The sequence below is a fragment of the Dreissena polymorpha genome, chromosome 8 (genome assembly GCF_020536995.1).
Source record: "Dreissena polymorpha isolate Duluth1 chromosome 8, UMN_Dpol_1.0, whole genome shotgun sequence".
NCBI lineage: Eukaryota > Metazoa > Mollusca > Bivalvia > Myida > Dreissenidae > Dreissena > Dreissena polymorpha.
In genome coordinates this window covers 1,987,326-2,014,386 of record NC_068362.1, presented here as the reverse complement: position 1 = coordinate 2,014,386, position 27,061 = coordinate 1,987,326, and the positions used below count along the sequence as shown (strand labels likewise).

The window sequence follows — 27,061 nt, the reverse complement described above, 5'->3', positions numbered from 1 at the left end:
AAAAATTGCAAAAAAGTGTAATGTGTTGTCCCTGATTAGCCTGTGTGGACAGCATAGGCTTATCTGGGATGGCATTTAACATACATGCATTAAGGACAATTTTCCCAGAATGAGACTCATATTGTCCATGTGACCTGGCAATCATGTGACCTGGCAATCGTGACCTGGCAATCATTTGACCTGGCAATTTATCTATCAGAAATGTCTAAAAGGACTTCTTTTGTGTTCTAGCAGAGGTACCTGTCCAGACCAGCGGTAAGGCCCTAGTAAACGCAGCTGCTAAACGACGACGTACCATGTCCCAGGACCACAGGTAGCTGAAACATCCGCTGCTGACAAATCCTTTACACTTCAAAACCACAGCTGCCAGGTGCATGGGAAGTTCCCCATGTGGGCAAGCTGATATCATGTGTACCTGGTGCAATAGGTAATATGTCAACTAAAGGCAATGGAGCCAGCGGTTCAGTGGTTGGTTCATTTTCCTGTAAAACACCTGTCACAACAGAACATCCGGTTGCTGGCATATTGTCCTTGTACCTGGTGTGTTTTGCATAGCTACCAGGAGCAACCAATTGCATTCATTATAGGGGATTGGTCGTGTTATCCGAATGCAACCATTCCACAGGTACCTGGTCTTCAGCCTCGTCATGTTACAGAACTAAACTCACAGGTTACTGGTGCAGCCGCAGGCCAATATCACCGCTGGCTACTACAGGTGTCCAGAAGCAGCTTTACACAAGATCACCGCTGGCTACTACAGGTGTCCAGGAGCAGCTGTACACAAGATCACCGCTGGCTACTACAGGTGTCCAGGAGCAGCTGTACAGTTTGAGCATTAGAGCTGGGTTCTGGGTATACTGGACTTAATGTATATGAGTAGAGTGTCGTCAGCACAGGCTAATCAGAGACGGCACTTTAACGTTGAACACAAATCAAGTGTAGGCGGAAGTGTCCCTGATAAGCCTGTGGCTGCACAGGCAAATATGGGACATCACTTTATGCACATGCATAAAGCCCAGTTTTCCCAGAACCATGCTTATTATATGGCACCAGGATACCGTTTTACTAAGCTACTTACGCAATTCGTAGACTTACGCATATATTTTAAATGCAGTATATTTCCTTTAAATTTTTGCTACACTGACATATGGTAATGAATGAAATTCATAAAATAATGTTAGATTGCAAGTACAAATTAATTTGCATCAATCTGAAATAAATTAAATTCAATTATTTTAAAATATGTGCGTAAGTCTAAGACTTGCGTATGTTGCTTAGTAAAACGGTACCCTGATCCCTGTGACTGCTAACTTTGTGATACTTCCTGGAATTAGAAGGGATTTAAAAGGAACATGAACATGACTGATATGGGCATGGAGGATTTTATGATAAAGTACAGGATTGACAATTTACTATTTACTTGTAAAGATTTGCTTTGTGCTATTATTGAATATGTGACTGTGAAGTTAAATTTGAAGAAATTTTGTGAAAAGTGCTGGTATATAGGTAGGTAACAGTAAAGAAAAAGAATGCATAGAAATGATTTAGTGAACTGTAATTTGTTTTAACTTGATAATATAACTTGCATTGTTAAAGATGTGTTGATTCACAAAATAGAAATTAAAGTGCTCATAACAGTGTACACATTTTTTCATACGATTGTCTTAGACATTATGCCTAATTGTTACTGTTATTATTTTAGAGTTATTAGTGTAAATAGTGTTGTGTTTTCCTCTCGTATAAACACGATTAATTTACTTAACATTTTCATGATGTAAAGTTTTATAGCCAATATTAATGAAATTTCATCCACCATGATAGTCATATATGTAATTCATACTTCATTTATCAACTTTGTGTTATGTAAATAGAAGTTGTACATATGTATTTACATTATATTTAATTTTGTGTTCTGTTATTACAGTTCTTGTGCTTTACTGCATTCAGAGATAAGTACATCCCATTGCACCCTCATGGCTTTTTGTGATGTTGTTAATTTTCGTTTTAGAGACTTCTAACTAAGTGAGCATTCTGTTGCAGATGTATAGTGTTAAAGATTATATATATATTATCTATACATTTATTGTGTTATTTAAGATGTTTTCTTTAATCAAAACATAGAAAATTATATGTACTGGTTTGTGTATTTTTATGTGAAGTGAATGCACAATGCACCTTCCCTGTAGCTCATTTATTTATTTTTCTATTGCACATTATTGTCCCGGCATTACCGGTAGTTACCAAAAACAACAAGTAAAAATGTAGATGGATATGGGTATTAGGAAGTTTTACTGACAACAGGTTTGTGTAGTGTTTTGTTTCTTTTTTTAGGTAAACCAACTAAAACATGTAGACAAACTTTGAATTTTGAAATGTAGGAAAGATTGCAATGAAAGGCAGCTTTTTTTAGCTCACCCGAGCACAACGTTCTCTCTTGTGATCACCTTTTGTCCGTCGTGCCTCGTCAACATTTTGCCTTGTGAACACTCTAGAGGCCACATTTATTGTCTGATCTTCATGAAATTTGGTCAAAATATTTGTCCCATTGATACCTCGACTGAGTTTGAAACTGGGTCATGCTGGGTCAAAAACTAGGTCACTAGGTAAAAAAAAGAAAAACCTTGTGAACACTGTAGAAGTCACATTTGATGCCCAATCGTCATGTAACTTTGTCAAAATGTTTGTCTAAATGATATGTTGGTTGAGTTCAAAAATGGTTCCAAGTCCGTTGAAAAACATGGCCGCCAGAGGGCGGGGCAGTATTCCTTATATGGCTATAGAGAAACCTTGTGAACACTCTAGAAGTCACAATTTTTGCCCAATCATCATGCAACTTGGTCAAAACATTGGTTTCATTGATATCTCGAATGAGTTCATTTGCCCACAAGTGCATAACTGTGTTATGTCTGTTCCAAAGTTAGGTCAATATGTCATATTTATTAGAACTGTTAACTTCTTTGAAGTCTCAGGTGAGCGCCTTAGGACCAAAGGGTCCTCTTGTTGAGCAATCTTGCATGATTTAAGAGCAGCATTTTATATCACCTTAAGATTTACAGCGGTAATTGTGCTAATAATGTCAATTAATTTTATCGACAACTTCTTCTTTAGTAATATCCATCGTAAATTGATGCAAAGTTTGACATGAAAATGGTTGGTTGTATTCATAAATTTATATGATGGTTAACATGAAAATGTCATTGAATTTTGCAGACACTTAGCGCAGCCATATATTATAAACAATCCACATTGTTTATTTTCAGTAAAATTGATTTTTATGATAAAACTTTCCCACTTAAACAATTTCTTTTATATATAAAAAAAACATGTAAAATACGATCTGGATATTTATGTCGCCCACCACTATAGTTGGGGACATATTGTTTTTGCCCTGTCTGTTGGTTTGTGAATTTGTTTGTTTGCCCCAACTTTAACATTTGCAATAACTTTTGCAATACTCAAGATAGCAACTTGATATTTTGCATGCATGTGTATCTCATGGAGCTGCACATTTTTTGTGGTGAAAGGTCAAGGTCATCCTTCAAGGTCAAAGGTCAAATATATAGCTTCAAAGCGGCGCAAAAGGGGACATAGTGTTTCTGACAAACACATATCTTGTTTTATGTAAAAATGGAGGAAAAAGGGTTTCTAATAGAGAAAACAAAGAAAATCGGACTGCAAATTATCAGCCATTTTAATTATTGCACAATCAGTTGATCATGTGACTATAAAATCGACAATTGTACATGGCATTATAATTTAGACAAGAATACAAATCGTCCTGTAAAGGTGTTTTTTGTGTGAGGGCATATATATGCTTTATATTCATTTTATGAATATTGATTTCAGTATTAAGTATTGAAAATTTGGCCACTTCAGATTGTTTAACTTGTTGAAATGAACCGCATATCGTTATGTAACTGGGTGTGGGTTCATGTACAAGAGCTATTAAAATAGGAGCGAAATTTGCCGTTGATTGCGTTGTTTAGGTGAGTATCTTATTCCTGCTGGCCAGGTTCCAGTGTTCTCTAGACTGTTTGCATATGTTCAATCCATGATCACATACTAAAGTATAAAGTTTTATGCCATCACCTGTCTTGTGTAATTCTTTCGCAGAGAATACCGTGTCTTGTGTTGTGGCCATATTTAAGCCAAGCATTGAGGTGTGATACATGTTATGTTCTCTCTGTCAATCTGATATAAGCGTTCAATGGGTAATGTTTTTTTTGTTTATTTATTGGATTGAATTCCATTATATCCTTTAAAAAAGTATTTCTGTAAACAAAACTTTAAATAACCTTGCAGTGAATTTCACTGAAACTATGTATGGTAATCATATTAAACTTAAAGTTTTTTTATTTGTTGTATGAAACATTTTGTTGAGACTTAAAAGGAAACACAGTTCATTTCAGGAAATTCCGACTTTTTACATTTTCCGCTGAGTGGATAGTTTTGCTACACGTCTTTTAAGCTCACCTGATTGCTCAGGTGAGCTTTTGTGACCGGTCTTTGTCCGTCGTATGTCCGTCCGTCCGTTAACTTTTGCTCATAAACACTCTAGAGGCCACATTTCTTGTCCTATCTTCATGAAACTTGGTCAGAAGCTTTGTCCCAATAAATCTCTGCCGAGTTCGAAACTGGGTTGTGCCGGGTCAAAAACTAGGTCACTAGGTAAAAAAAAAAGAAAAACCTTGTAAACACTGAAGAAGTCACATTTCATGCCCAATCTTCATGTAACTTTGTCAAAAAGTTTGTCTTAATATTATCTTGGTTGAGTTCAAAAGTGGTTTTGGTCCATTGAAAAACATGGCCGCCAGTGGGCGGGGCAGTTTTCCTTATTTGGCTATAGAGAAACCTTGTAAACACTCTAGAAGTCACAATTATTGCCCAATCATCATGAAAGTTGGTCAAAACATTTGTTCAACTGATGTCTCGGACGAGTTCGAAAATGGTTGAGATTGGTGAAAAAACATAACCGCCAGTGGGCGGGGCATTTTACTCTATATGTATATAGTGGCAGTTTTCCTATTTGGCCATAGAGAAACCTTGTAAACACTCTAGAAGTCACAATTTGTGCCCAATCATCATGAAACGTGGTCAAAACATTGATTTTATTTATATCTCGGACGAGTTTGAAAATGGTCGGGATCGGTGAAAAAACATGGCCGCCAGTGGCGGGGCATTTTTCTCTAAATGTATATAGTAAAAACATGTGAACACAGTAGAAGTTACATTTTTAGCCCAATTTTCATGAAATTTGCTCAGAACATTTGTTTCCTTGATACGAGAGTTGAGTTAAAAATGGCTCCGGTCAGTTGAATAACATGGCTGCTGGGAGGGGGGCAGTTTTCTCATTATGCCCCCCCCTGCCCCCCCCCCCCCTTTCGAAGAAGAGGGGGTATATTGTTTTGCTCATGTCGGTCTGTCCGTCCACCAGATGGGTTCCGGATGATAACCCAAGAGCGCTTATGCCAAGGATCATGAAACTTCATAGGTACATTGATCATGACTCGCAGATGACCCCTATTGATTTTCAGGTCACTAGGTCAAAGGTCAATGTCACGATGACCCGAAATAGTAAAATGGTTTCCGGATGATAACTCAAGAACACTTATGCCGAGGATCATGAAACTTCATAGATACATGGATCATGACTCGCAGATGACCCCTATTGATTTTTAGGTCACTAGGTCAAAGGTCAAGGTCACGGTGACCCAAAGCAGTATAATGGTTTCCGGATGATAACTCAAGTACGCTTATGTCTAGGATTATGAAACTTCATAAATACATTTATCATGACTTGCAGATGACCCCTATTGATTTTCAGGTCACTAGGTCAAAGGTCACGGTCATGATGACCCGAAATAGTAAAATGGTTTCCGGATGATAACTCAAGAACGCTTAGGCCTAGGATCGTGAAAATTCATAGGTACATTGATCATAACTCGTCGATGACCCCTATTGATTTTCAGGTCACTAGGTCAGAGGTCAAGGTCACGATGACCTGAAATAGTAAAATGGTTTCCGGATGATAACTCAAGAACGCTTAGGCCTAGGATCATGAAACTTCATAGGTACATTGATCATGACTCGTAGATGACCCCTATTGATTTTCAGGTCACTAGGTCAAAGGTCAGGCTGACCCTAAATAGTAAAATGGTTTCCAGATGATAACTCAAGAACACTTATGCCTAGGATCATTAAACTTCATAGGTACATTGATCATGACTTGAAGATGACCCCTATTGATTTTCTGGTCACTAGGTCAAAGGTCAAGATCACGGTGACCCGAAATAGTAAAATGGTTTCTGGATGATAACTCAAGAACGCTCATGCCTAGGGTCATGAAACTTCATAGGTACAATTATCATGACTCGCAGATTACCCCTATTGATTTTCAGGTCACTAGGTCAAAGGTCAAGGTTATGGTGACCTGAAATATTAAAATGGTTTCTGGATGTTAACTCAAGAACGCTTATGCCTAGGTAAATGAAACTTCAATGGTATATTGATCATGACTTGCAGATGACCCCTAAAGATTATCAGGTCACTAGGTCAAAGGTCAAGGTCACAGTGCCAAAAAACGTATTCGCACAATGGCTGTCAAGGTCACGGTGACTTAACTTAGAAAAATGGTTTCCGGATGATGACTCAAGAATGCTTACACCTAGGATCATGAAACTTCATAGGTACATTGATCATGACTCGCAGATGAAATAATGATGAAACTTGACCAGGATGTTTGTCTTGACAATATCTAGGTCAAGTTTGACATTTGGTAAAGATTGAAGGAACGGACTCCTCTCAGGTGAGCAAACTAGGGCCATCTTGGCCCTCTTGTTTTGTTTTTCCAAGATTTTAATTTTTCAATTTTGATTGTCTGACGAATATACAATGACAGTGTTATATTAGGAATTGTGATTTTATGCCCCCGGATCGAAAGATCGGGGGTATATTGTTTTTAGCCTGTCTGTGTGTCACTGTGTCAGTCAGTCAGTCATCCATTGTGTGTCCCAAAACTTTAACCTTGGTCATAACTTTTGCAATATTGAAGATAGCAACTTGGTATTTGGTGTGCATGTGTATCTCATGGACCTCCACATTTTAAGTTGTGAAAGGTCAAGGTCATACGTCAAGGTCAAAGGTCAAATATATGGCTTCAAAGCCGCGCAATAGGGGGCATTGTGTTTTTTACAAACACATCTCTTGTTTTGTTGTTGTTTTTTATTTCCAAATAATCCTTGATGCATTCATTACCTATTGTAAAATCAACACATTGTTCCAATTAATAATCTGCTTTTGCGTTTCTGTAAAATGTAACAAAAATCATAATTAATGACAACAATTATATTGCCTTATTGAAATATATCAAATTTTGAAATTTAAGAAAACTGGTTTTAATAATGTTGTTAAAGCTGGTCTTTTTGTACTTTGTGGACTATCTTTTATTTACCAGTATCTACTTATATGAATGATCGTACATGTAAGTTATGTAAGGTTCAAATACCAATTTGTATCGATAATCAAATTCTAGTTTAAAGTTTAATTTTGATTTATTTTTTTTTAAATATATCTTACTTATTAAGACATTTAGCTCCAATGAATTATTTGCTGTTGTTTTCGTTGTAAGTTTAAATGCAGTTTCGAGTATGTCATCAACACTGGTTTCACACTCTCTTAAGGATTTCAGGATGACAATTTCATAATTTCATTATGATTATTTTAGCACACATTGATAAAGTTTGTGATTTCTCCTCTTTTCAGCTGATTTCCTACTGTTCAATATCTAAGTAATTTTACAAATAGATATTAACTTTGCTGGAATTATATACAAATGATTCAGCTGATTTCCTACTTTTCAATGTCAAAGTAATTTTACAAATATATAATAAATTGGCTTGAATTATATACAAATGAAGAATTTAGTTGAACCCTGTAATGGGAATAGGGCATTTTGATCCCCTGATGTGGTTCAGTAATCACACCCCTACTGATCTTGACTATTGCAGGTAAAGCTGATACAACATTTGACATACAGTAGAAAGTGTTATGTTAATAGTAAAAGACAGCTATAGGCGCATAAAGAAATGATTTTGACCAACATGTAAATAACTATCACGCAACTTCTCATTTAATTTGCCAACGTTAATGTAACAGGACAGTTGTTTTAGTATTTATGTGATTCATACTTTTTAGTCACTGCTTGTTTGCAAACCATGAAATATTAAAATTGCATCAATTTCATGTTACATCATCTCGTCACTTATGTGGATGTTGCTTAGAGCAAAAAAAGTGCTTCATGTCCATGATCATGCAGATAGAATTATGCCTACTTACATTCATATCAACAGTAGACTGCACTATGTTTAACATGGCTTTCTTTACCATTTTATGAAGTTCCGGTCGGTTTAATTTTGTTTTCCGTCATTCTGTTTTGTCTGTATATGTGCTTCACCCAAATGTGGGGTGGCTGCAATGGGACAGTCAGTGTAGACTATGTTGCAGTGAAAACTGTTTCTTTTTCTGTTTTATGTACATTTGTAAAGATATATAAAGTATTTGCCGTAATGGAGTTTGTGTCTTCTTTTTCCAGCCTCGTTTATTTCGAAAGTGTAACATAAAAATAGTGGCTTATTATCCCCACGCTTTTTGAAAAGCATGGGGATATTGTGGTTATCTCCGCCGTCCGTCCTGGCCACTATCTCCTCATACACTATTTGCACTAGAGCCTTGAAACTTACACACATGGTAGCTATGAGCATATGTGCGACCCTGCACTATTTGGAATTTTAATCTGACCCCTGGGTCAAAAGTTATGGGGGTTGTGGTGGGTCGGGTCAGAGATTTTCACTCATTTTTAGCTCTACTGGCCAAAGGCCCGAAGAGCTTGTCATGGCGCGGTTTCTGTCGTCCGTCCGTATGTTCGTGCGTTAGACTTTTTCTTGTTTACGCGATTAAGTCCACAGTTTTCATCTGATTCTTTTCAAACTTGTTCAGTGTCTTTATATTAAAGAGGACTCGAAACGTATTGAAAATGGGTTACATCAGAGTCAAAAGTCCAGAATTATCTCCCCTTGAATTTGAGAAAATTGTGAAATAAGGCTTGTTTATGCAATAAAGTCCACAGTTTTCATCCAATTATTATCCAACTTGCACAGTGTCTTTATCTGAATGATGAGGCAAACCCAATTGAAAATGAGCAATATCGGAGTTATAAGTCCAGAATGATCTCCCCTTGAATTTGAGAAAAAAAATGAAAATTCAGTTTTTTATGTGATAAAGTCCATAATTTTCATCCAATTCTTGGCAAACTTGCACAGTGTCTTTGTATCAATGAGGACGTAAAAAGAGCAATATGGAAGCAATAAGTCCAGAATGACTTCCCCTTGAATATGAGAAATTTTTGAAATCCCGCTTGTTTACGCAATTAATTCCACAGTTTTCATCCAATTTTTTTTATTTCCAAATGTGCACAGTATCTTTATATCAATGAGGACTTGAACCTTATTGAATATAAGCAGTATCGGAGAAATAAGTTCACAAAAATCTCCCCTTGAATTTCAGAAAATTCTCCTTGTTTGCACGATTAAGTACACAGTTTCCATCTTATTCTTCCCAAACTTGCACAGTGTTTATAGCAGTAGAGCGATTCAGGCCCTCATGGGCCTCTTGTTTATGTTATTTTACATTAACTTTTTCATATCTACACCGATTAACTTCAAACTGATACTGCACATCTCTTATGACAATACGGTTAACCTCAACTATGCATGGCCCCATTACCAACCCTGGGGCGCCCACTGGGTCAAACATGCAGCGTGGGAATATGCGTTGGCCTCTACTGCGCCATTTCTAGTTTTGGTTATTTTGCTATGGCAAAAACAACAAACATGCAATCGTATCGATGCAGTGCCCACTTTAATTTATAATATCATATTAGAACAGCTTCAAATGCAACGTCGCAAGCTCACGTTGTCAGGGATAATAAAATAACATTTTTAAACAAAAAGTCAGAAAATTGCTATTTGGCATTTACACAGCAGCACGAAATAAAATAATTAGTCCGTAAAAATCACTTGTATTTCTTGCCACGAGACTTAATCCTTTTAAATGCATTATGTTGTTAAATAGCTGCGCTCTGGCAAATGGAGCTACATGCATGTGCTTGAAAATGTCCCAGCATAGCCTGTGCAGTCAGGCTAATCAAGGACAACACTTTCCGCATTTATGGTACTGTATTGTCACGAGCCGAGCGGTAGCTGTGATTTTTTACTTTCTTCAACTTTTCTAAACTTGAAGCTTTTGTTCAAGTTTAACATAGAACTAAAATGGACTCTGAGAAACAGTAAACTAAGAATAACATTTTTCCTATTCAATTGTTTTTTAAATTGTCAAAACAAATATAAACCCAAGATTTATAACATTTTTAAATTTTATTCATTCATGACGAATAAATTAATAACAACTTTCAATATATATATTTCTTAACAGACAGATTAATTCTCAGACATTTATCATTACAATACAGCAATATACATGTTTCATGTTAAGTATTTGCACCCTCTATTTTATAATGTCCTAAAAAGATGATAAATGCAATTTATAAAATTCAGTCTTAATTTTAATAGCTAAGTCTTATTTAAAACTGTATTTTAAATGCTTATATAGACCGTTCCATAATTTAGTCATTACATAATTATCTCCCCTGAATTCTCTCCGCATCCGCCATTACACTGCTGCTTAACAATCGATAACAATAAGACAGCACCGATTATTGAACGGATGAATTTCTTTCTAAATTCTAAGGCCGTCATTACATAGTCTTGGTTGTCTTGGAAAACTAACACATTGACACATTTAAAAAAGCATTTAATTAAATTAAATGCAATATTTTTCATTTGATTATTTGCATCAATCTTTAAATCGTGTATGCCTTTGCATTCCAGTGTTTAATTGCCCCTTTGTTCTGCATAATCCGATTATCTCGTTTTGATCAGATATTGTCCAGACTTAACTAACCACATGGTGTCATAAACCACACTGGGTGGCAGATGACAGTCTGGTCATTAAACACAATTGATGATGCCACCATGTCTCATCTTCCTGGTAGTATTAAGCAGTCATTTGGTAAGATAATTTACCTCCGACATACTTAACAGTTGCCTTATAAGATATGTTACATATTTTACAATTTAAAAGTAATGTCCAATATAGAATATCAGAAATTGTACACCGTAAAGATACTAGCCCGTTTAATTTATGAAAAAATAAAGTATATAAAAAATAAAGTATATAAAAAAAATATAAAAATAAAACATTCAACGTATTTAGCGGGTATCGGTTAGTTAAAACTACGTCATTCCGTATGAAGATTTGATGTTACGGCAATGCACGAACGATATCATAAAACAATAAATTACATTTGACACCAAACAGAGGTAAAAAATATTTGAAAAAATATATATGTATATAAATATATGTGTGTTAAAATGTTAGATATGTGTCACTCATACTCACTAGTAACGAGTTTTCAATATACATGAGTACACAGTTCAATTTGCATCATATGAAGTTGTGTTTTTTCAGTTGTATGTTAATATTCCTCAAAAGCGTCATTCTTTGTACAAAACCCATCAAATTAAAATTACATGTAAATACTGTCATGTCCTTTGCTTTTAATATGGCTTTGTAGTATGTTTATTTTCAAAGCACTCCTTACACTTTCTAACACTCATTTCAAAGCACTCCTTACACTTTCTAACACTCATTTATTTATCACACTAGCGTCCTCATGCCATTGATAATTATATTTTTATAATTAGATGAATTACTATTGTAATTTATTGAAGCTTTTCTGCAAAAAAAAATATTACGGCTTATGCATAGAGCTCTTTATTGTGTCAAATTGTCGGCCTTTCAGTCTTCAGATAATTTTTAATTTGATGCTTATGCCGCGTTTTTAAAGTTGCAAATAAATGTATTAATAAATTCGTTTGGCGCTTAATAATTTATTTTTGAAATATTATTTAGGTGTTTTTTATCGGAGTTTTTTTGTGTGGATTAATTGACTAAACATTTGGTGTCGTTATCCATATGTTTTGCGTTACTTCAAAGACCTATAAAATACAATTTTTAGTATTTTTAGCTTTATAGCTGTTAAATGACTCAAAGATGAAAATATAGATATATCACATAGATCGCATTCTCTTCATCTTCCGAATAATCACATAAAAGGTCGTCAAGATCAATATCACTCTCTCATGATAAAAAGCTCGTTTATTAACGTGACAAAATTCCATCTAAAAAATAAATATAAATCCAAACCACAATTTTTTATCTCTGATATCAGTTAGAACAAGAAAAATAATGGAAGGCGTATCAAAAATATCATACTTAAAATAATATGTAATGATTTTGGAATGTAGATTTTTACCAAATGAGATCAATTACAAACAATTAGCGGTAATTAATTGCGCGAGAATCTTTTATAAGTATTAATTAAAATATAATCTGCTTGATGTTGCGGCTATTAAAATCAACACAACAATACATGCGCGAATTGTTTGTGAAACGTTAAAAGTAACAAGTCTAATCAAAGACATAATATGAGCAACTGAACCGGCAAATTTTCGCCGATGATTACCACTTGTTTACAGATAACAAAAATAAATACACGAAAGCATTTTAAACATTTTATTTGTAACAATCAATCTCAACTTCAAACAATCATTTAAACAACAAAAATGTGATAATCGCCTCACATTAATTCATTAATTAATTTATTTATCCGACAACGGTGAAGCGGGTATTCTCTATGTCTTTGGCTTTTGGAATCGCAGACTCGCACAAGTTAGCAGCAGTTTAATGGCGGACAGTCACGTGACTGACAATATGGCGGCGGTCAATTTATCGATTATGGAACGGTCTATAAGAAAAGGAAATAGGTCTCACACCTAGGAAAACAAAGTTCAGAGTCCTCGAATGAGAACTTTCAGTGCCTGTTATACTCTCCAAAAGCGCACGCATAACGTTGTGCAATAATTACATAAAAGCGCACATATGAATTGTGCACAAAAAGCGCACAAACAACGCTCAGTAAAGCGCGCAAGAGCGCACAATAGAATTTGAGCGTTCTTGACACGGTAAATGTCACTCGTCTTGAAATGATATTTCTGACGATATTACAATGAAGCAGTAGTCAAATACATATCAATTAAATCAATAAATCATTTATAAAGATGACTCTTACATTTTTAAACAATTGTTAAGAAGGAATATGAGTATTAAGCAAATTATATCGTATGACTAAACTAAAAAATACTGTAGTCACTGTAAACAACCCAGAGTGCACTTATGTCAGCATCAGGAAATCAACTTCCTGTTTATCCAAAATGGCTGCCATATTAACAGACGCTAATACAATGAGACATTTAAAAAGGATATTACAAATAAAAAGGAAGCGAAAAAGGTAGGCATCGGCTGTTATCAGCTCTTATTTCCACACAGCATCCAATAGAGCATTAAATAACAGTGACATAGTCATTTAGATGCAAAACATAAACGGTGAAAATGAACAATGTCATATGGACGATGGTCCACCGTCGCCCAACTAAAAATAGCATGTAAAACCAAGTATGCGCATGCTCAGTGGCGGGCGCAGTAAATGGTTAAAGTGAAAGTAGATGTCGCCGCCATTTTGAGTGGTTGGTAAACTGTGGTTTGTGTCCAAATAATTAGACGGTATCTTTTGTATATTGACCCCATACTTATGTTGTCATTGCATATATTTTTATTAATGGGTTTCGACCCGTAGCCTTGTGTTCGCACTACATCATGTTCGCCTTGGGTTCTGTTAACCCTTCGATTCAGTGAAAGTAATAAACGGAGAAAAAAAACATTTTTTTAAATTGTATTATTCATAACAGTAACACAATTGTATTGGTTTTGTGTTCTACATATTTGATATCTGATACGCAAACATATTCTTGAAGTGAAATATTTTGCCAACAATAGTTCTTCCCCATAGTAAATACTGGAAACCATACATTATCCTACCGCACCCCAAATTTGACGATGTTCTATTTATATTGATTAAATGGATGATTATTGTCTTTGAATCATTTCAAAGTAATACAGCCGAGTTTAAAATTATTATTTTCTGCTATTAAACATTTCATTATTTCTTTCATTATTTGCTAAATATTGCTTCATGTAACCGTTACATCGTCGAATTTCGGTCCATTACATTCGATTCTTTACACCCTTCGAATTTGGGTCACACTGGGATATTGCATACATGCATCTAGTCCAAATTTTTGACGCTCTTAAATATTAAGCTACTTTTTATATGGGTAAAGTATCTCGCGCGTCTTATAAATAAGACTAGCATGCATCATGCAGAGATCTCCCTCTGGTTTAGTTCAAACCTGTATATTTTAGTTTGATTGCATAGGACTTATTTGAAAAAGCTGTAAATTTTGTTTCCGGTGCCTAGAACCAGTACTTAGTGTCTATAGGGAAGATCTAAAGAACGCTTTCACAGTGGGGATCGAACCCGTGACCTCCTGGTTGCTAGGCGGACACCATATCCTTTACGCCACAGCTACCTCAGGGTTTGGGGTAACGGTACAGTTTGTCAAGGTATTCCGAATCATTAGGCATTCTGAATCCACATTTTCATTTAAAAAGTCTTAACGTTTGGTATGCGATTTGAAAGGTTATTGTTGTTTCTAAAAATTTAATCCCCCAGCCTGTAAAGAATGAAGAATCATTGTTTTTGATGAAAATGTTGATTCAGAATGCCTAATGATACCTGTACCCTGAGGCGGGGGAAATAGGGCATCATTAAAAAAAAAATTTGGACTTTAAACCAAACATGAGAAACAATATAATATGTTTTTTTAATCACCGCCAAATTAAATACATAACAATTCTATTTAGTTTTAAACATTTTAAACTTGACAATTCTGGGTCTAGGGCAATTAATTTGCTTGAGTGTCGGGTGAATTTTTATCTGGGGAAAAATTAATACTTTTTTGTTGAGGGAATGGGGCCTTATTTTGGCCAAGTCTTGAATCGTTATAAGACGGTATATAATATTATATTTACCTGTCAATAATATCTGCAAGGGGGGTTAGACAGTATAGATTGATATATACATGTACATGGTCACTCTTAATGTCACTCAAATAGATAAAGTAATCAGTATTGCTATTTAATGGTATGTTTTTTTCATGAGAATAAACTTAAGGTTAATAGTGATTACTTTGTAAAATAAAACAAAGCATGTGCAAATATTGCAATAAAATATTCATTTTTAACACCATTAAAAAAAAGTTAACAATATCTATACACATTCCTTGGTATTTTACCCTAGCATAACAGCTTCAATCACATAATCATTATTTCAATCAATTAACTGGGTCCGTTATCTCATCATCTCTTAATGAATCATATATATTGATAGCCACCTGCTTCGTACACATTTCAAACTAATATTTCAGACACCAAACGCAAAGCCTATCCCAAGGCAATGCCCCATTTGCGTGGTAAAAGGCAACACGACTGTGTACCTCCGGGTAACAGACCACGTTCGCTGGGTGCAAGCGCTGACGGCAGACCCCATGAAGCCGTTGATGTCAGAGGCACGTGCTAAGACCGGTCGGAAAGTGAAGAAGACAAAGCCGAGGAATTACTACTCTTGCTGGCTGTGCGACCGGTCGGTGATTGACCGGCTGCGTCATCTAGAACAGGAGCACAAAATGGAGGCTGGGACATTCAATTTTGTTTACACAAGAGGGCCGTTTCCGGAAAGTAAGTGTTAAATTGTGTTCGTGTGGTTTTTGTATTTAATTTCTCATATTTCTATCAATGTCTAATACAAAACCATACCAAACGATTTGTAACTTTTACATTTAAACGTCATTTACAGGACGCAAAAACTTCAGGAAAGGTGACCAGCAGACTCGCCACTCATGATGACTCGGCATAGGAGGATGAGAAGGTGGAGGATGAGGAGGAGGAGGAAGAGGACTTTTCATTCCTAATGCCGAAATACTGCCTGAGCCTGGAACCCAATGCAAGGGTGATGCATGGTCGGAGAAGCTGCAAGTAACAATATGGATTGCTTATATAGTGTAAAGTTTTGAGTCCGTTTTCGGGGTAGAACCAGTACTTGGTGCATTAAGCCCTGTTTTCCCAGATTTTTTTTTAATTATATACATTTCAATTGATAGTCATTATTATTGTTACATGTATATATATTAAAAACCGTGAGGAAATATATAGTACATTAAAATTTAAGATAAATATTATTTATTTATAATACTTTGGAATTACTGGTTGTTAGTTAAATTATATGCGATTTCACCATCTAGCATAGAATATCATCCAATAATACTTGTTGCAGTTTCAATCGTTGACTCATATGTAGACTACATGTTCCTGCGGAGCAGGCCAGGTGGGTTGGCAAACGAGTCGAAAACACAAGAGGTCAACATGAAGATCAACCGGTTCCTGGCCCTGTCTGGCTACTTGGAAGGAGTGGTGTTGAGTGACATGCTGTTGTGGATGGGCCATATGGAGGTCCACGACAGTTCCTCAACACCACTCACCAGCTGAAGACGGTGCGGAATGCACTAACGGCAATCAAGAACTTCCTGAAGTGGTGCGAGGGAATGGTCTAGCGGACGCCCGCACATTGAACAATGTAAGCGTAAACTTAGGATTTGATTTATGTAAATTATTCATTCTTCTTGGACATCTACTTATTAATGTTTTGGCGTTGGCGTCTTTCTGTCTGTTCTTCCGTCCATCTTTCCGTCCGTCCAGCACTTTTGTGTCGAGAGCCATATCTTGAAAGTGCTTTGGCCGATTTCATTGAAACTTGGTATGAGTATATATATGGATAAGAGGACGATGCACGCCAAATGGCATTGTACACAGTCTGTTAATTACGGGGTTTTGGCCCTTTGTATCTTGAAAAAATGCTTTTTTGAGTGTCAAATATAACACTTTTGTGTCCAGAAGCATATTGGCGGGGGATATCAATTTAACAAATTTGCTTGTTTAGCTTTTTTTTTTTTTCGGCCGATCTCCTTCTCACAGGCTTCCTGACCTCAACCTGCCTGGATAAGAGCCGTCGCGAGGTTGTTCGGAGGGTAGAGGAGAGTGCGGCCATCCTGACGGACGCAAACCTGGAGCGCCACTTCACTGAGAGTGAGCATGTAGTGAAAACGATCAAGGTGATCCAGGAGCCCCCAGCTGGCACACCTGAAAGATATTCGGGGAATAATCATTTAACTGATAGCGCTCTATAACGCCTCCTGAACTGGCAAGTATACAAACCTGAGGGTATGTAATATAAATAAGCCTAGTATTGATTCGAAAAGATAACCCTACATTACTTTTCAGACCAGAGTTGTTTTTCAGTAGCAATTGCATAGAATTGAATGAAACTTGAAGTTAATAGGCATTAAAATTGGGTTTATTTAAGTATACAACAAAGCTGTTCGCCTGTTAATTGACCGACTTGTCTTATGTATAATATTTTTACCAGATTGTTACCTTGAAGACAGATAAACTATAATGCAAAAGTTCATTTTGACATTCCAAATGGTGGAAAGGCCTTGAAGCCATTGTAAAATTAAACTGTTATGGCCCCTTAATTGATTGAAAATGTCAAATTTCTGTCTGCATATGTTGGTGTATGAATTTAGTGAAATTCAAATTAGATCAAATTTGTTATCATTTTTCAGTGGTTCTTGCATAAGAGTCATCAGGATGATTTAGTCATTTCAGAGATGTACCCTTTATAGCTCAACTTGAGTTATTGTTGCTGGTCTTTGTCTGTTTTGCGATGTGTGTCTATATGTCAACATTTTTACTTAAACAATATCTCCTACTAAACCTTTGGACAAAGCTTGATGAAACTGGCAGGAATATTCCTGGCATGAAGCTCCTTAAATGTTGCTCCAAGAATTGTTTTCCATGAAATCCTTGTTGCCCTGGCAACCAAAAGAAAAAACTTAAAAAATCTACTCTGAAACTGCAAGGCCTTGGGCTGAGATATTTAGCATGAAACATTGTGTGGTGGACCTTTACCTGTGGGCAAGTCGATTTTTTGTCGAGCCCACTTATGGAGAGCTCGACATATTTGTCACAGTTGGCGGTTTGGTGTATGTGGATCAGTCCGTCAGTATGAAAGTCCGGGTTAGGCTTGTCTGGAGCGTAAGTCTGTTATTGATTGGAGGAATTTCAAATAACTTACAATAAATGTTCACAATCATGACACGGCCGGTCACTGCTCAAGAAAACGTCAATATCTCAAAGGTCAAGGTCACACTTTGAGTTCAAATGTCAAAAATGGCCATAAATGACCTTGTCTGGGCCATTATTATGTCATTCATTGTCAGAATTAAATTCAATTTAAAATCATGTGTCACCATAATTTGACGGTGTTGCATGGGAAGGAATAATGTCGAAATCTCGAAGGTCAAGGTCACACTTTTAGTTCAAAAGTAAAAAATGGCCATAAATGAGCTTGTCCGGGCCATAACTGTGTCATTCATTGTAAGATTTTAAAATCATTAAGCACATTTGTTCACCATCACTCGACGGTGTGTCATAAGAATGAATTACGTCAAAATCTCCAAACTCAAGATTACACTTAAGAGTTCAAAGGTTAATTGGTGGGACTTGTACCATGATTGTTCAAACTATGTTCCTGGGGTCAAAATTGCCCCACTGGGGAGGGAAATGTAATTTCCTTATTAGTATATTAAAAAACCTCAAAAACAAAATTTTTCTCATAAATCACAAGGCCTAGAGCAAAGATATTTGGCATGAAAGTTCATCTTGTGGACCTTCACCAAGATTGTTCAAGTATCATTGGATCATATTTGCCCCACCCTCGGATCAAATTTGTTTTCCTTCTATAATATATATATAATGAACACTTAAAAATATTCTTCTCAAAAACTGCAGTGCGAACATACATATTTTGCATAAAACATCATCTGGTGAACTTCTATACAGATTTTTAAAATTATCAGCTGGGGGTACCAATGATAAATTCATTGAATTTACTTGCTAAGATTCATTTGCTTTGTGGAAATGCAATAACTTGCAATGTTTTTAAAGTGATTGAATGGTTCAACATTAACTTAAAATTAAAAAGAAAAAAACTATTTCATACATCATATTATACTTATAAAAAGCCATAATTGTAATGCTTTCATGGAAAAAAATGAATGTTTGCTTAATTTTCAAAAATATTAATAAATCTTTAATGTTGAGGATTCTTCATAAAGGTTTTACATGTGCACAGAATGTTATGGTAATCTCCAAAGCATTCCCATTACAAAATACATCCGATGTCTATGGATAAGTTATTTTTATGCCCCCTTTCGAAGAAAAGGGGGTATATAGTTTTCGCACTGTCTGTCAGTCTGTCACACTTTTCGTGTCCGCTTTCTAATTCAAATAATTTTCATTCGATCTTTACCAAACTTGGTCAGAAGTTGTGTCTAGACAATATCTAGGTCAAGTTCGAATTTGGGTCATGCCGGGTCAAAAACTAGGTCACGGGGTCACTTAGTGCATTTCAAGGATTTAGCATGGTGTCTGCTCTCTAATTGAAGTAGTTTGCATCAACATTCATGCGCCTGTCAAGTATCGGGCATTCAGCGTGAGAGTCGCGCATTTACGCAGCAAAACACCCTCTCACACAGCCAAATCTTATGCTCTCCTTTTTTTATACGCCCGTTTTTAAAAACGGGACGTATTATAGTTTCACCCTTGGCGGACGGCGTCCACAGCAGTGTCCGCTCTCTAATTTAAATAGTTTTCATCCGATCTTCACCAAACTTGGTCAGAAGTTGTGTCTAGACAATATCTATGTCATGTTAAAATATGGGTCATGCCGGGTCAAAAACTAGGTCACGAGGTCACTTAGTGCATTTCAAGGATTTAGCATGGTGTCTGCTTTCTAATTGAAGTAGATTTCACCCGATCTTCACCAAATTTGGTCAGAAGTTGTGTCTAGATGATATGTAGGTCAAGTTGGAATATGGGTCATGCAGGGTCAAAAACGAGGTCACAAGGTCACATATTGCATTTCAAGTATTTAGCATGGTGTCCGCTCTCTTATTGAAGTAGTTTTCATATGATCTTCACCAAATTTAGTCAGATGTTATACTAAATGATATCTAGGTCAAGTTTAAATATGGGTCATGCCGGGTCAATAACTAGGTCTCGAGGTCACTTAGTGCATTTCAAGCATTGAGCATGGTGTCCAAAACCTTCGAAAGGGCATATCTTGTGACAGTTTGGCACTCTTGTTTAAAACTGACGATGCATGAAACTATTTTCACTCATATTTTTTATGTAATTTAAATGCCAAAATTTAGAAAATGCATATGAATGTGAAACGAAACTGTAAGTAAGTAAATAGTGTTACAGTTACTGTACAAACAACCCATTTTTCAAAAGAAGCATTTTTTTTTGTAAACTGTACTGATGGTTTTGCTAGTTATGCCATAGGTTGTTGATAACTCGCGTTTGTTCAGCTAATTTCATTATTTCTTTTATAGCCATTAATGTGTTATCATGGTCATTGACGTGAACAAAAGCAAACTGTTATTTTTACAGCATCCAGTAAAAATACCCATATTGTAAATCACACGGGTATTACTGCTCTAATGTTTGATCAAGAATGCATCTAATGGATAATCAAACTAGTGGTTTCACTCAATTGATTTTTGCATATATAGGTAGGTGTACCTAGAGATTGAGCTGGAGACAGTGAAGGTGCTGACCTCTGTGTGGAACACTTAGAAGCTGGCAAGTTTTCATATTGAAGGGTATGGTTCCCAACCGCCCATCACACACAGAATGAAGCTTGTCGTCTTCCGCAGTAAAAACTGGTTAGTGCTCCACAATGCGATACCTGGTTCATATGTTTGTTGCTTGAGTATTAATTATTATTATCAAGATTATCTTGTTTTATATTTCTTGATTATTTGCTATTATATCCCCAGAAACATAGTATAGTGGGGTATATAGGAGTGACCTTGTCTGTCTGTCGATGGCTCTGTATTAAGTGTCCCCTCTCTAATTCAAGGTGTTTATTGGATCTTCACCAAACTTGGTCATAAGTTGTATGTAGATGATGTCTAGGTCAAGTTTGAATATAGGTCATGCCGGGTCAAAAACTAGGTCACGGGGTCACTTAGTGCGTTTAAAACATTCATCATGCTGTCCGCTCTGTAATTTAAGTAGTTTTCATCCAATCTTCACCAAACTTGGTTAGAATTTTATCTAGATGATCTCTAGGCCAAGTTTTAACATGGGCAATGCCGGACTAAAAACTAGGTCACAGGGTCACTTTGTGCGTTTTTTAGCATTCAGTATGGTATCTGCTCTCTAATTCAAGTAGTTTTCATCCGATCTTCTCCAAACTTGGTCAAAAGTTTAATCTAGATGATCTCTAGGCCAACTTCAAACGTGGGCCATGCCGGGCCGAAAAATTAGGTCACATTGATTTTGACTTTAGGTCCTATAACACTGGCTTGCGACACCTGTCGACAGGCTTTCAACACAAATTTTTGGAATAAATAGTGACTGAATATCTATCTAAGTTTGGTTGTGAGTTTATCTGGGCCATAACTTTGTCATTCATTGTGAGATTAAACAAAAAAAATGCACATTTGTTTACCATCATTGAACGGTGTGTCATGCCAAAGAATTGTCGATATCTCTGAGGTCAAGGTCACAATTGCATAATAACTCTTAAAATCGCCAAACATGTAAATATGTTTTTCTTATCTTGTGAAGACAGCATGCAAAATATTCTGTGTCAATGCGGTATGTGGGGTTATTCCTGGTATATTGGAGTCTGTATGTTGGTTGGTCTGTTGTGGATTTGTCTATCCATTCAAACTTGTAAATATGTGATCAGCATGAAAAGAAGATTTTCAAAACACAATTTTTATTTGCATTGATTTCACATCCAAGAGTAATGGTCTTGATTCCTTGATCCTCGCTCATTAACATTCACAGGGACAGCAGGGGTATTTTATTATTGTTGATGACCAAGTTTGTATTATATTTGTTTTGAAAGTGTGAACTTTTTAATGGATAAATAGATAGATTGAACAAAATTAATTTATTATGCCCTCCTTCGAAGAAGAGGGGGTTAATTGTTTTGCACATGTCGGTCAGACCGTCCATCAAATGGTTTCCGGATGATAACTCAAGAACGCATAGGTACATTAATCATGACTGGCAAATGACCCCTTCAATTATCAGTTCACTAGGTCAAAGGTCAAGGTCACAGTGACTCGAAACGGTAAAATGGTTTGCGGATGATAACTCAAGAAAGTTTAAGCCTAGGATCATGAAACTTCATAGGTACATTGATCATGACTGGTAGAAGACCCCTTTTGATTTCCAGGTCTCTAGGTCAAAGGTCAAGGTCACAGTGACCTGAAGCAGTAAAATGGTTTCCGAATGATATATATATATATATAATTAGCTATTGATACTTAAGTGAGAGTGATTACATGAGTATTCACACAATGGCTGCCACTACAACTGTACAAAAGAATGACACTCACAGTTCTCACCATAAACCCCAATACTCTTCTCTCCATAACAGGGTGCTGGAAGATGCTTACTGCTATATTGACTGCTTCCGAGCGCTTCCTGGACCTAAAAATTATCTCCCAGCAGCAACCTCCCCAAGGTGTGACGAGAGTCTTCAAGGTAATTGAAAGAGGGTGCAATGTGAAGTATAAATGCATAACGAGCCAAAATGGAAAGCTTAGGTTTGGAATAACTCGTCTCATGGTCAAAGTCACACTTAATACTCAATTTTCACATACCAGTATATATGCAAGAAAGCTCATTCAACAACTCGCTACAATCAGGTTATATGCTGAATTTATACTTTCAGGTCAAAGGTCCTAGGCCACTAAGAAATATTTCTTTTAAATCTCACTCAAATGGTGACCATATTGTTTCAATATGCAGAGTTTGGATTTGGCATCACTCACACTTGAAGATAAATATTCATTTGCCACATTATGATTTTGATTCTTCTTAGTAAATCACATATCCCATTTCATTGTACCAAGAAACAAAACACCAATGCTCACCACTATTAATTAATGCGATTTGCAAAACCAATCAGGTTCAAACAAGATAAAAGGTTTGAACATTCAGTTCTATCCTTTAAATTTGTATCCGCTCATTATTGTCCCCTACCGGTTTCATCGGAGGGGATTTATGATCACATTTGATTCATACTTTGACAAAACAACACTTACCTGACATACCACAATGGGCTCCACCCAAACCATCCCCCATGCCCCACCCCAGAACTCCTCCCCCCCCCCCCGCCCCCCTAAAAAAAAAAAAGACATCATTGTTAATGATGTTGGGGGGGGGGTCACCAGCAGGCAACTTATGAATTGCTTGCAGTATAATGTGAGCCTTTTTAATTTATTTTTGTACAAAAAATGCAAATAATTTGGTTTTCACCATAACTTAACAGAGTATACATTGCCTTTTTTTCAGTGTTCCAGACGGCTGGTGATGCATTTCAAGAAAAGCCATCAGAATCTTGCAATGATCTGTATACTTAATAAATGACAAAACAACAACACTGTATTGTTATTATTATTTAATACATAACTTACGTTATACTGTCAAGCACTTGAATAGTCGAGCGCTCTGTCCTCTGACAGCTCTTGTTAATTAGTAATGTACATAATTACAATATATAAAGCAAGGTCTGTGCTTTAAGAAACATATAAATAAGTTCATATTAACGCATACATTTATTTCAGAGAATAAAATTCCGTTTTAGCTGTCAATATGCCCTTTAACAAATCTTATATGATTCAAGAATCAAATTTTTGAAAATCAAAGTGACATTTCATTCTGGTTCTTGCCAAATTCGCCAATATGAATGTATTCAAGAACTATAATAGTATACAATTTGTTCAGAGAGTCATGAAATAAAGTGAAAATGTGTTGGTTCTGGTAGCGATTTTATTTCACTTGTGAGCATAGACAGTATATATTTTCACTCATTTCTTTGATCATTTGTAAATAAAATCACTATGGTAGGTAAGATTTAATTAATAGTTTAGCCATGGCATGCCTTTTTTGTTTGTTAAAAAAATTCCATTTTTGGTAAACCTTTGATTAAAGTCAATTATTAGAAACTGCCTGAGAAGTTTGGTTCAAATTATGTACCAATATATTTTTTATTACCTTAAATATAGCCTTTTTTCAACTTATTACATTCATTTCAGTGATGGATAACCTTTGAAATGTCCCAGGTAGAGTCTGAAAGTGATGACACATGTTGTAGAATGCTTATAATTCTTTCTACATATCGCTAACACTTCCATGGATCTGTAAACACTTTCAACACAAACACACCACATAAAATACTTTTGACCCTGACATTATAATGATTTATACCTTCATAGCTCAAGAGTTATGGCCCCTTATTAGACTGACATTTAAGATTTTTTTTCCATTCGGAGCCGTTTCTCAGTAACTATTGCATGTGAGTTAGCTTAAAATAAATATGATTCATTGTACCAATTTTAACCAAAACAAACCATTGAGATTGAATCATACAATCTTGAATTGATGGTAATATACAGACAATGCACTATTGTTAATGATGTTGGGGGGGGGGGGGTCACCAGCAGGCAACTTATGAATTGCTTGCAGTATAATGTGAGCCTTTTTAATTTATTTTTGTACAAAAAATGCAAATAATTTGGTTTTCACCATAACTTAACAGAGTATACATTGCCTTTTTTTCAGTGTTCCAGACGGCTGGTGATGCATTTCAAGAAAAGCCATCAGAATCTTGCAATGATCTGTATACTTAATAAATGACAAAACAACAACACTGTATTGTTATTATTATTTAATACATAACTTCCATATTTGCCAAAAAGGTATATGATGGAAGTTCAACGTTGTTATCGATGTGATTTGATTGCCTTGCTTTTTATGTCCCCCACTATAGTAGTGGGGGACATATTGTTTTTGCCCTGTCTGTTGGTTGGTCTATTGGTTGGTCTGTTGGTTGGTTGGTTTGCGCCAACTTTAACATTTTGCAATAACTTTTGCTATATTGAATATAGCAACTTGATATTTGGCATGCATGTGTATCTCATGGAGCTGCACATTTTGAGTAGTGAAGGGTCAAGGTCAAACGTCATATAGGGGGACATTGTGTATCACAAAGGCATCTTGTTATTTCTATGTCCCCCTCCACCTCCACTATAGGGGGGAGGACATATTGTTTTTGCCCTGTTGGTTGGTTGGTTGGTTTGCTCCAACTTTAACAATTTGCCATAACTTTTGCAATATTGAGGATAGCAACTTCATATTTGGCATGCATGTGTATCTCATGGAGCTGCATATTTTGAGTGGTGAAAGGTCAAGGTCAAATATATAGCTTCAAAGCGGCACAGAAGGGGACGTACTGATAGTGTTTCTGACAAACAAATATCTTGTTGTTTCATGAATTTCACACTAAAGTGTTAAGAAATACGACGTTTACATCAAAATGACTCTTTATGAATCATCAAAACTATGTATTTTATGAAACAAGAAATTAAACGAATAAGGCTTTTTGTAAATCTGAATGTTGAAGGAAGTACTGGTGTCAACATTGATCCTCATGAACCTAAAATTATTCCAATCAGATAGTTGTCTAAATGAATTTTGCTCTGTGTAAGACTGGGACTTTAGAAAGGCAATGGAAAAGCGTTTGACCTATTAGGTATTCTTATCGTAAAACAATCGCATTCAATATACGGAGAACTAGACAGAGAACACTTCATTATTTGAACATAATTTGATACCTACAGAATTTTTTTTTGCTTGTAAAATATAAGTACGAGTCTATTATTTCAACTTGAAATGTTGGTGAAAATGTGCTCTGGTCTTAGATTACTTCAAATCAGGGATACATAATAAGATTATTTAATTTATAGTACACTATTGTGCGAATATTAAGAAGAGCTGTGGTTTTAAAGTACTCGTACACGCCTGTAGATATAGAGTTTAAGGATGTGTCTGTATGCATACAGTCATTGCTTGGCAGCATGAAGTATCAATGCAAAAATAGCGTCATTAACCGTTTCTGACGAACTTCCTACATACCCAAACGCTTGACACCGTATAGAAAACTAAGTTTTCGTAGCTGATGATACATCCACAAGAAAATTGAAATGCAAATGGTACTACACAGTCAAAAGTATACCAATGGAAAGATCTAGGATCCCAAAAGGTGCCTGGTGCTGCTAAAGAAGTGAGCAGTGTGGAAATTCGGAACAGACGATGACATTTTCTGATTATGTGTTATATCAAGGGTATTTGTAAGTAAAATGTATTTAATTACAGGTGTAAGCACATGTGCTTCGTGAGTGTTGTTATCGAATACTTGACAAAATTAATTAAAGTTTGGAGGATATTCATCATTTCAATGTTGATGCCTTAAAGGGACAGGAGCGATGAACCAAAAAAAAAGGAGCTGGGTGAAGCTACCTCCTATTTTGCTCTACGTTTTCCCTAAGTATTCCAAGTTTGTTTGAGCCTATACATTGTGAAATGTGTTTTGTTATTATGAAACCGGTTAACGTCGAATAGACGCGATTTATATGGGTAATGATTTTAGATAGAAACGAATTGAGCAAATTACAAAATTACAAGGCCCGGTCAGACCGACTTACGAATATGCAACGTAGAAAAAACGCACAAAAATGCAGATTTTGATTATCCGGTGATGAAATTACCTGCTTTGCCGCTCAAGATTCTCGCAAACGGTGTGTGAAGCGTAGGAAACACACAATTACCGCACAAGTACCGGTGCTATAACGGGAAAAAACGAACGTTTAACGGAAATGTACCTGATAATTAACGGTCGGCTAACGGATATGACTGTGCGAGTAAAGGACTTCTACCGGATAAAACGGCAGTGAAATGCATTAGTACCGGACAAAACGTTCGCCCAACGTGAGAGAAACGG

The 27,061-nt window shown here is 36.1% G+C and overlaps 1 protein-coding gene and 1 long non-coding RNA gene across 19 annotated transcripts; both read left to right on the top strand.

Moving 5' to 3' along the window:
* Positions 1-235: 235 nt before the first annotated feature.
* Positions 236-8,565, top strand: LOC127842914 (uncharacterized). Its single transcript, XR_008031969.1, has 2 exons — positions 236-715; positions 761-8,565. It is a non-coding gene; the product is annotated as an uncharacterized LOC127842914 (long non-coding RNA).
* A 4,883-nt stretch (positions 8,566-13,448) lies between these two features.
* On the top strand, positions 13,449-24,929 carry LOC127840803 (uncharacterized). Of its 18 annotated transcripts, none has more exons than XR_008030553.1 (9): positions 13,700-13,714; positions 14,492-14,616; positions 15,501-15,810; positions 15,945-16,107; positions 16,406-16,705; positions 17,104-17,333; positions 20,773-20,921; positions 22,655-22,761; positions 23,575-23,660. XR_008030553.1 is itself a non-coding variant. In XM_052369211.1 (8 exons), exons 1-4 carry the CDS (start codon positions 13,661-13,663, stop codon positions 16,615-16,617), a joined length of 708 nt encoding a protein of 235 aa, XP_052225171.1. In that variant the 5' UTR covers positions 13,646-13,660; the 3' UTR covers positions 16,618-16,705; positions 17,104-17,333; positions 20,773-20,921; positions 22,655-22,761; positions 24,844-24,929. The 18 variants fall into 18 exon arrangements, 7 of the variants coding, with proteins under 7 accessions (XP_052225171.1, XP_052225176.1, XP_052225175.1 ...); XR_008030550.1 differs by having other exon boundaries at positions 14,492-14,637; XR_008030554.1 differs by lacking the exon at positions 13,700-13,714 and adding an exon at positions 13,723-13,737.
* Positions 24,930-27,061: the final 2,132 nt, after the last annotated feature.

Coding starts and splice junctions, on each gene's coding strand:
- LOC127840803 (XM_052369214.1), top strand. CDS start 13,661: ATGGTTAAAGTGAAAGTAGATGTCGCCGCCATTTTGAGTG. Junction 13,701..14,491: donor TGTCGCCGCCATTTTGAGTG/GTTGGTAAACTG, acceptor TCCGGTGCCTAG/AACCAGTACTTAGTGTCTAT. Junction 15,811..16,405: donor AAGAGGGCCGTTTCCGGAAA/GTAAGTGTTAAA, acceptor TACTTGTTGCAG/TTTCAATCGTTGACTCATAT.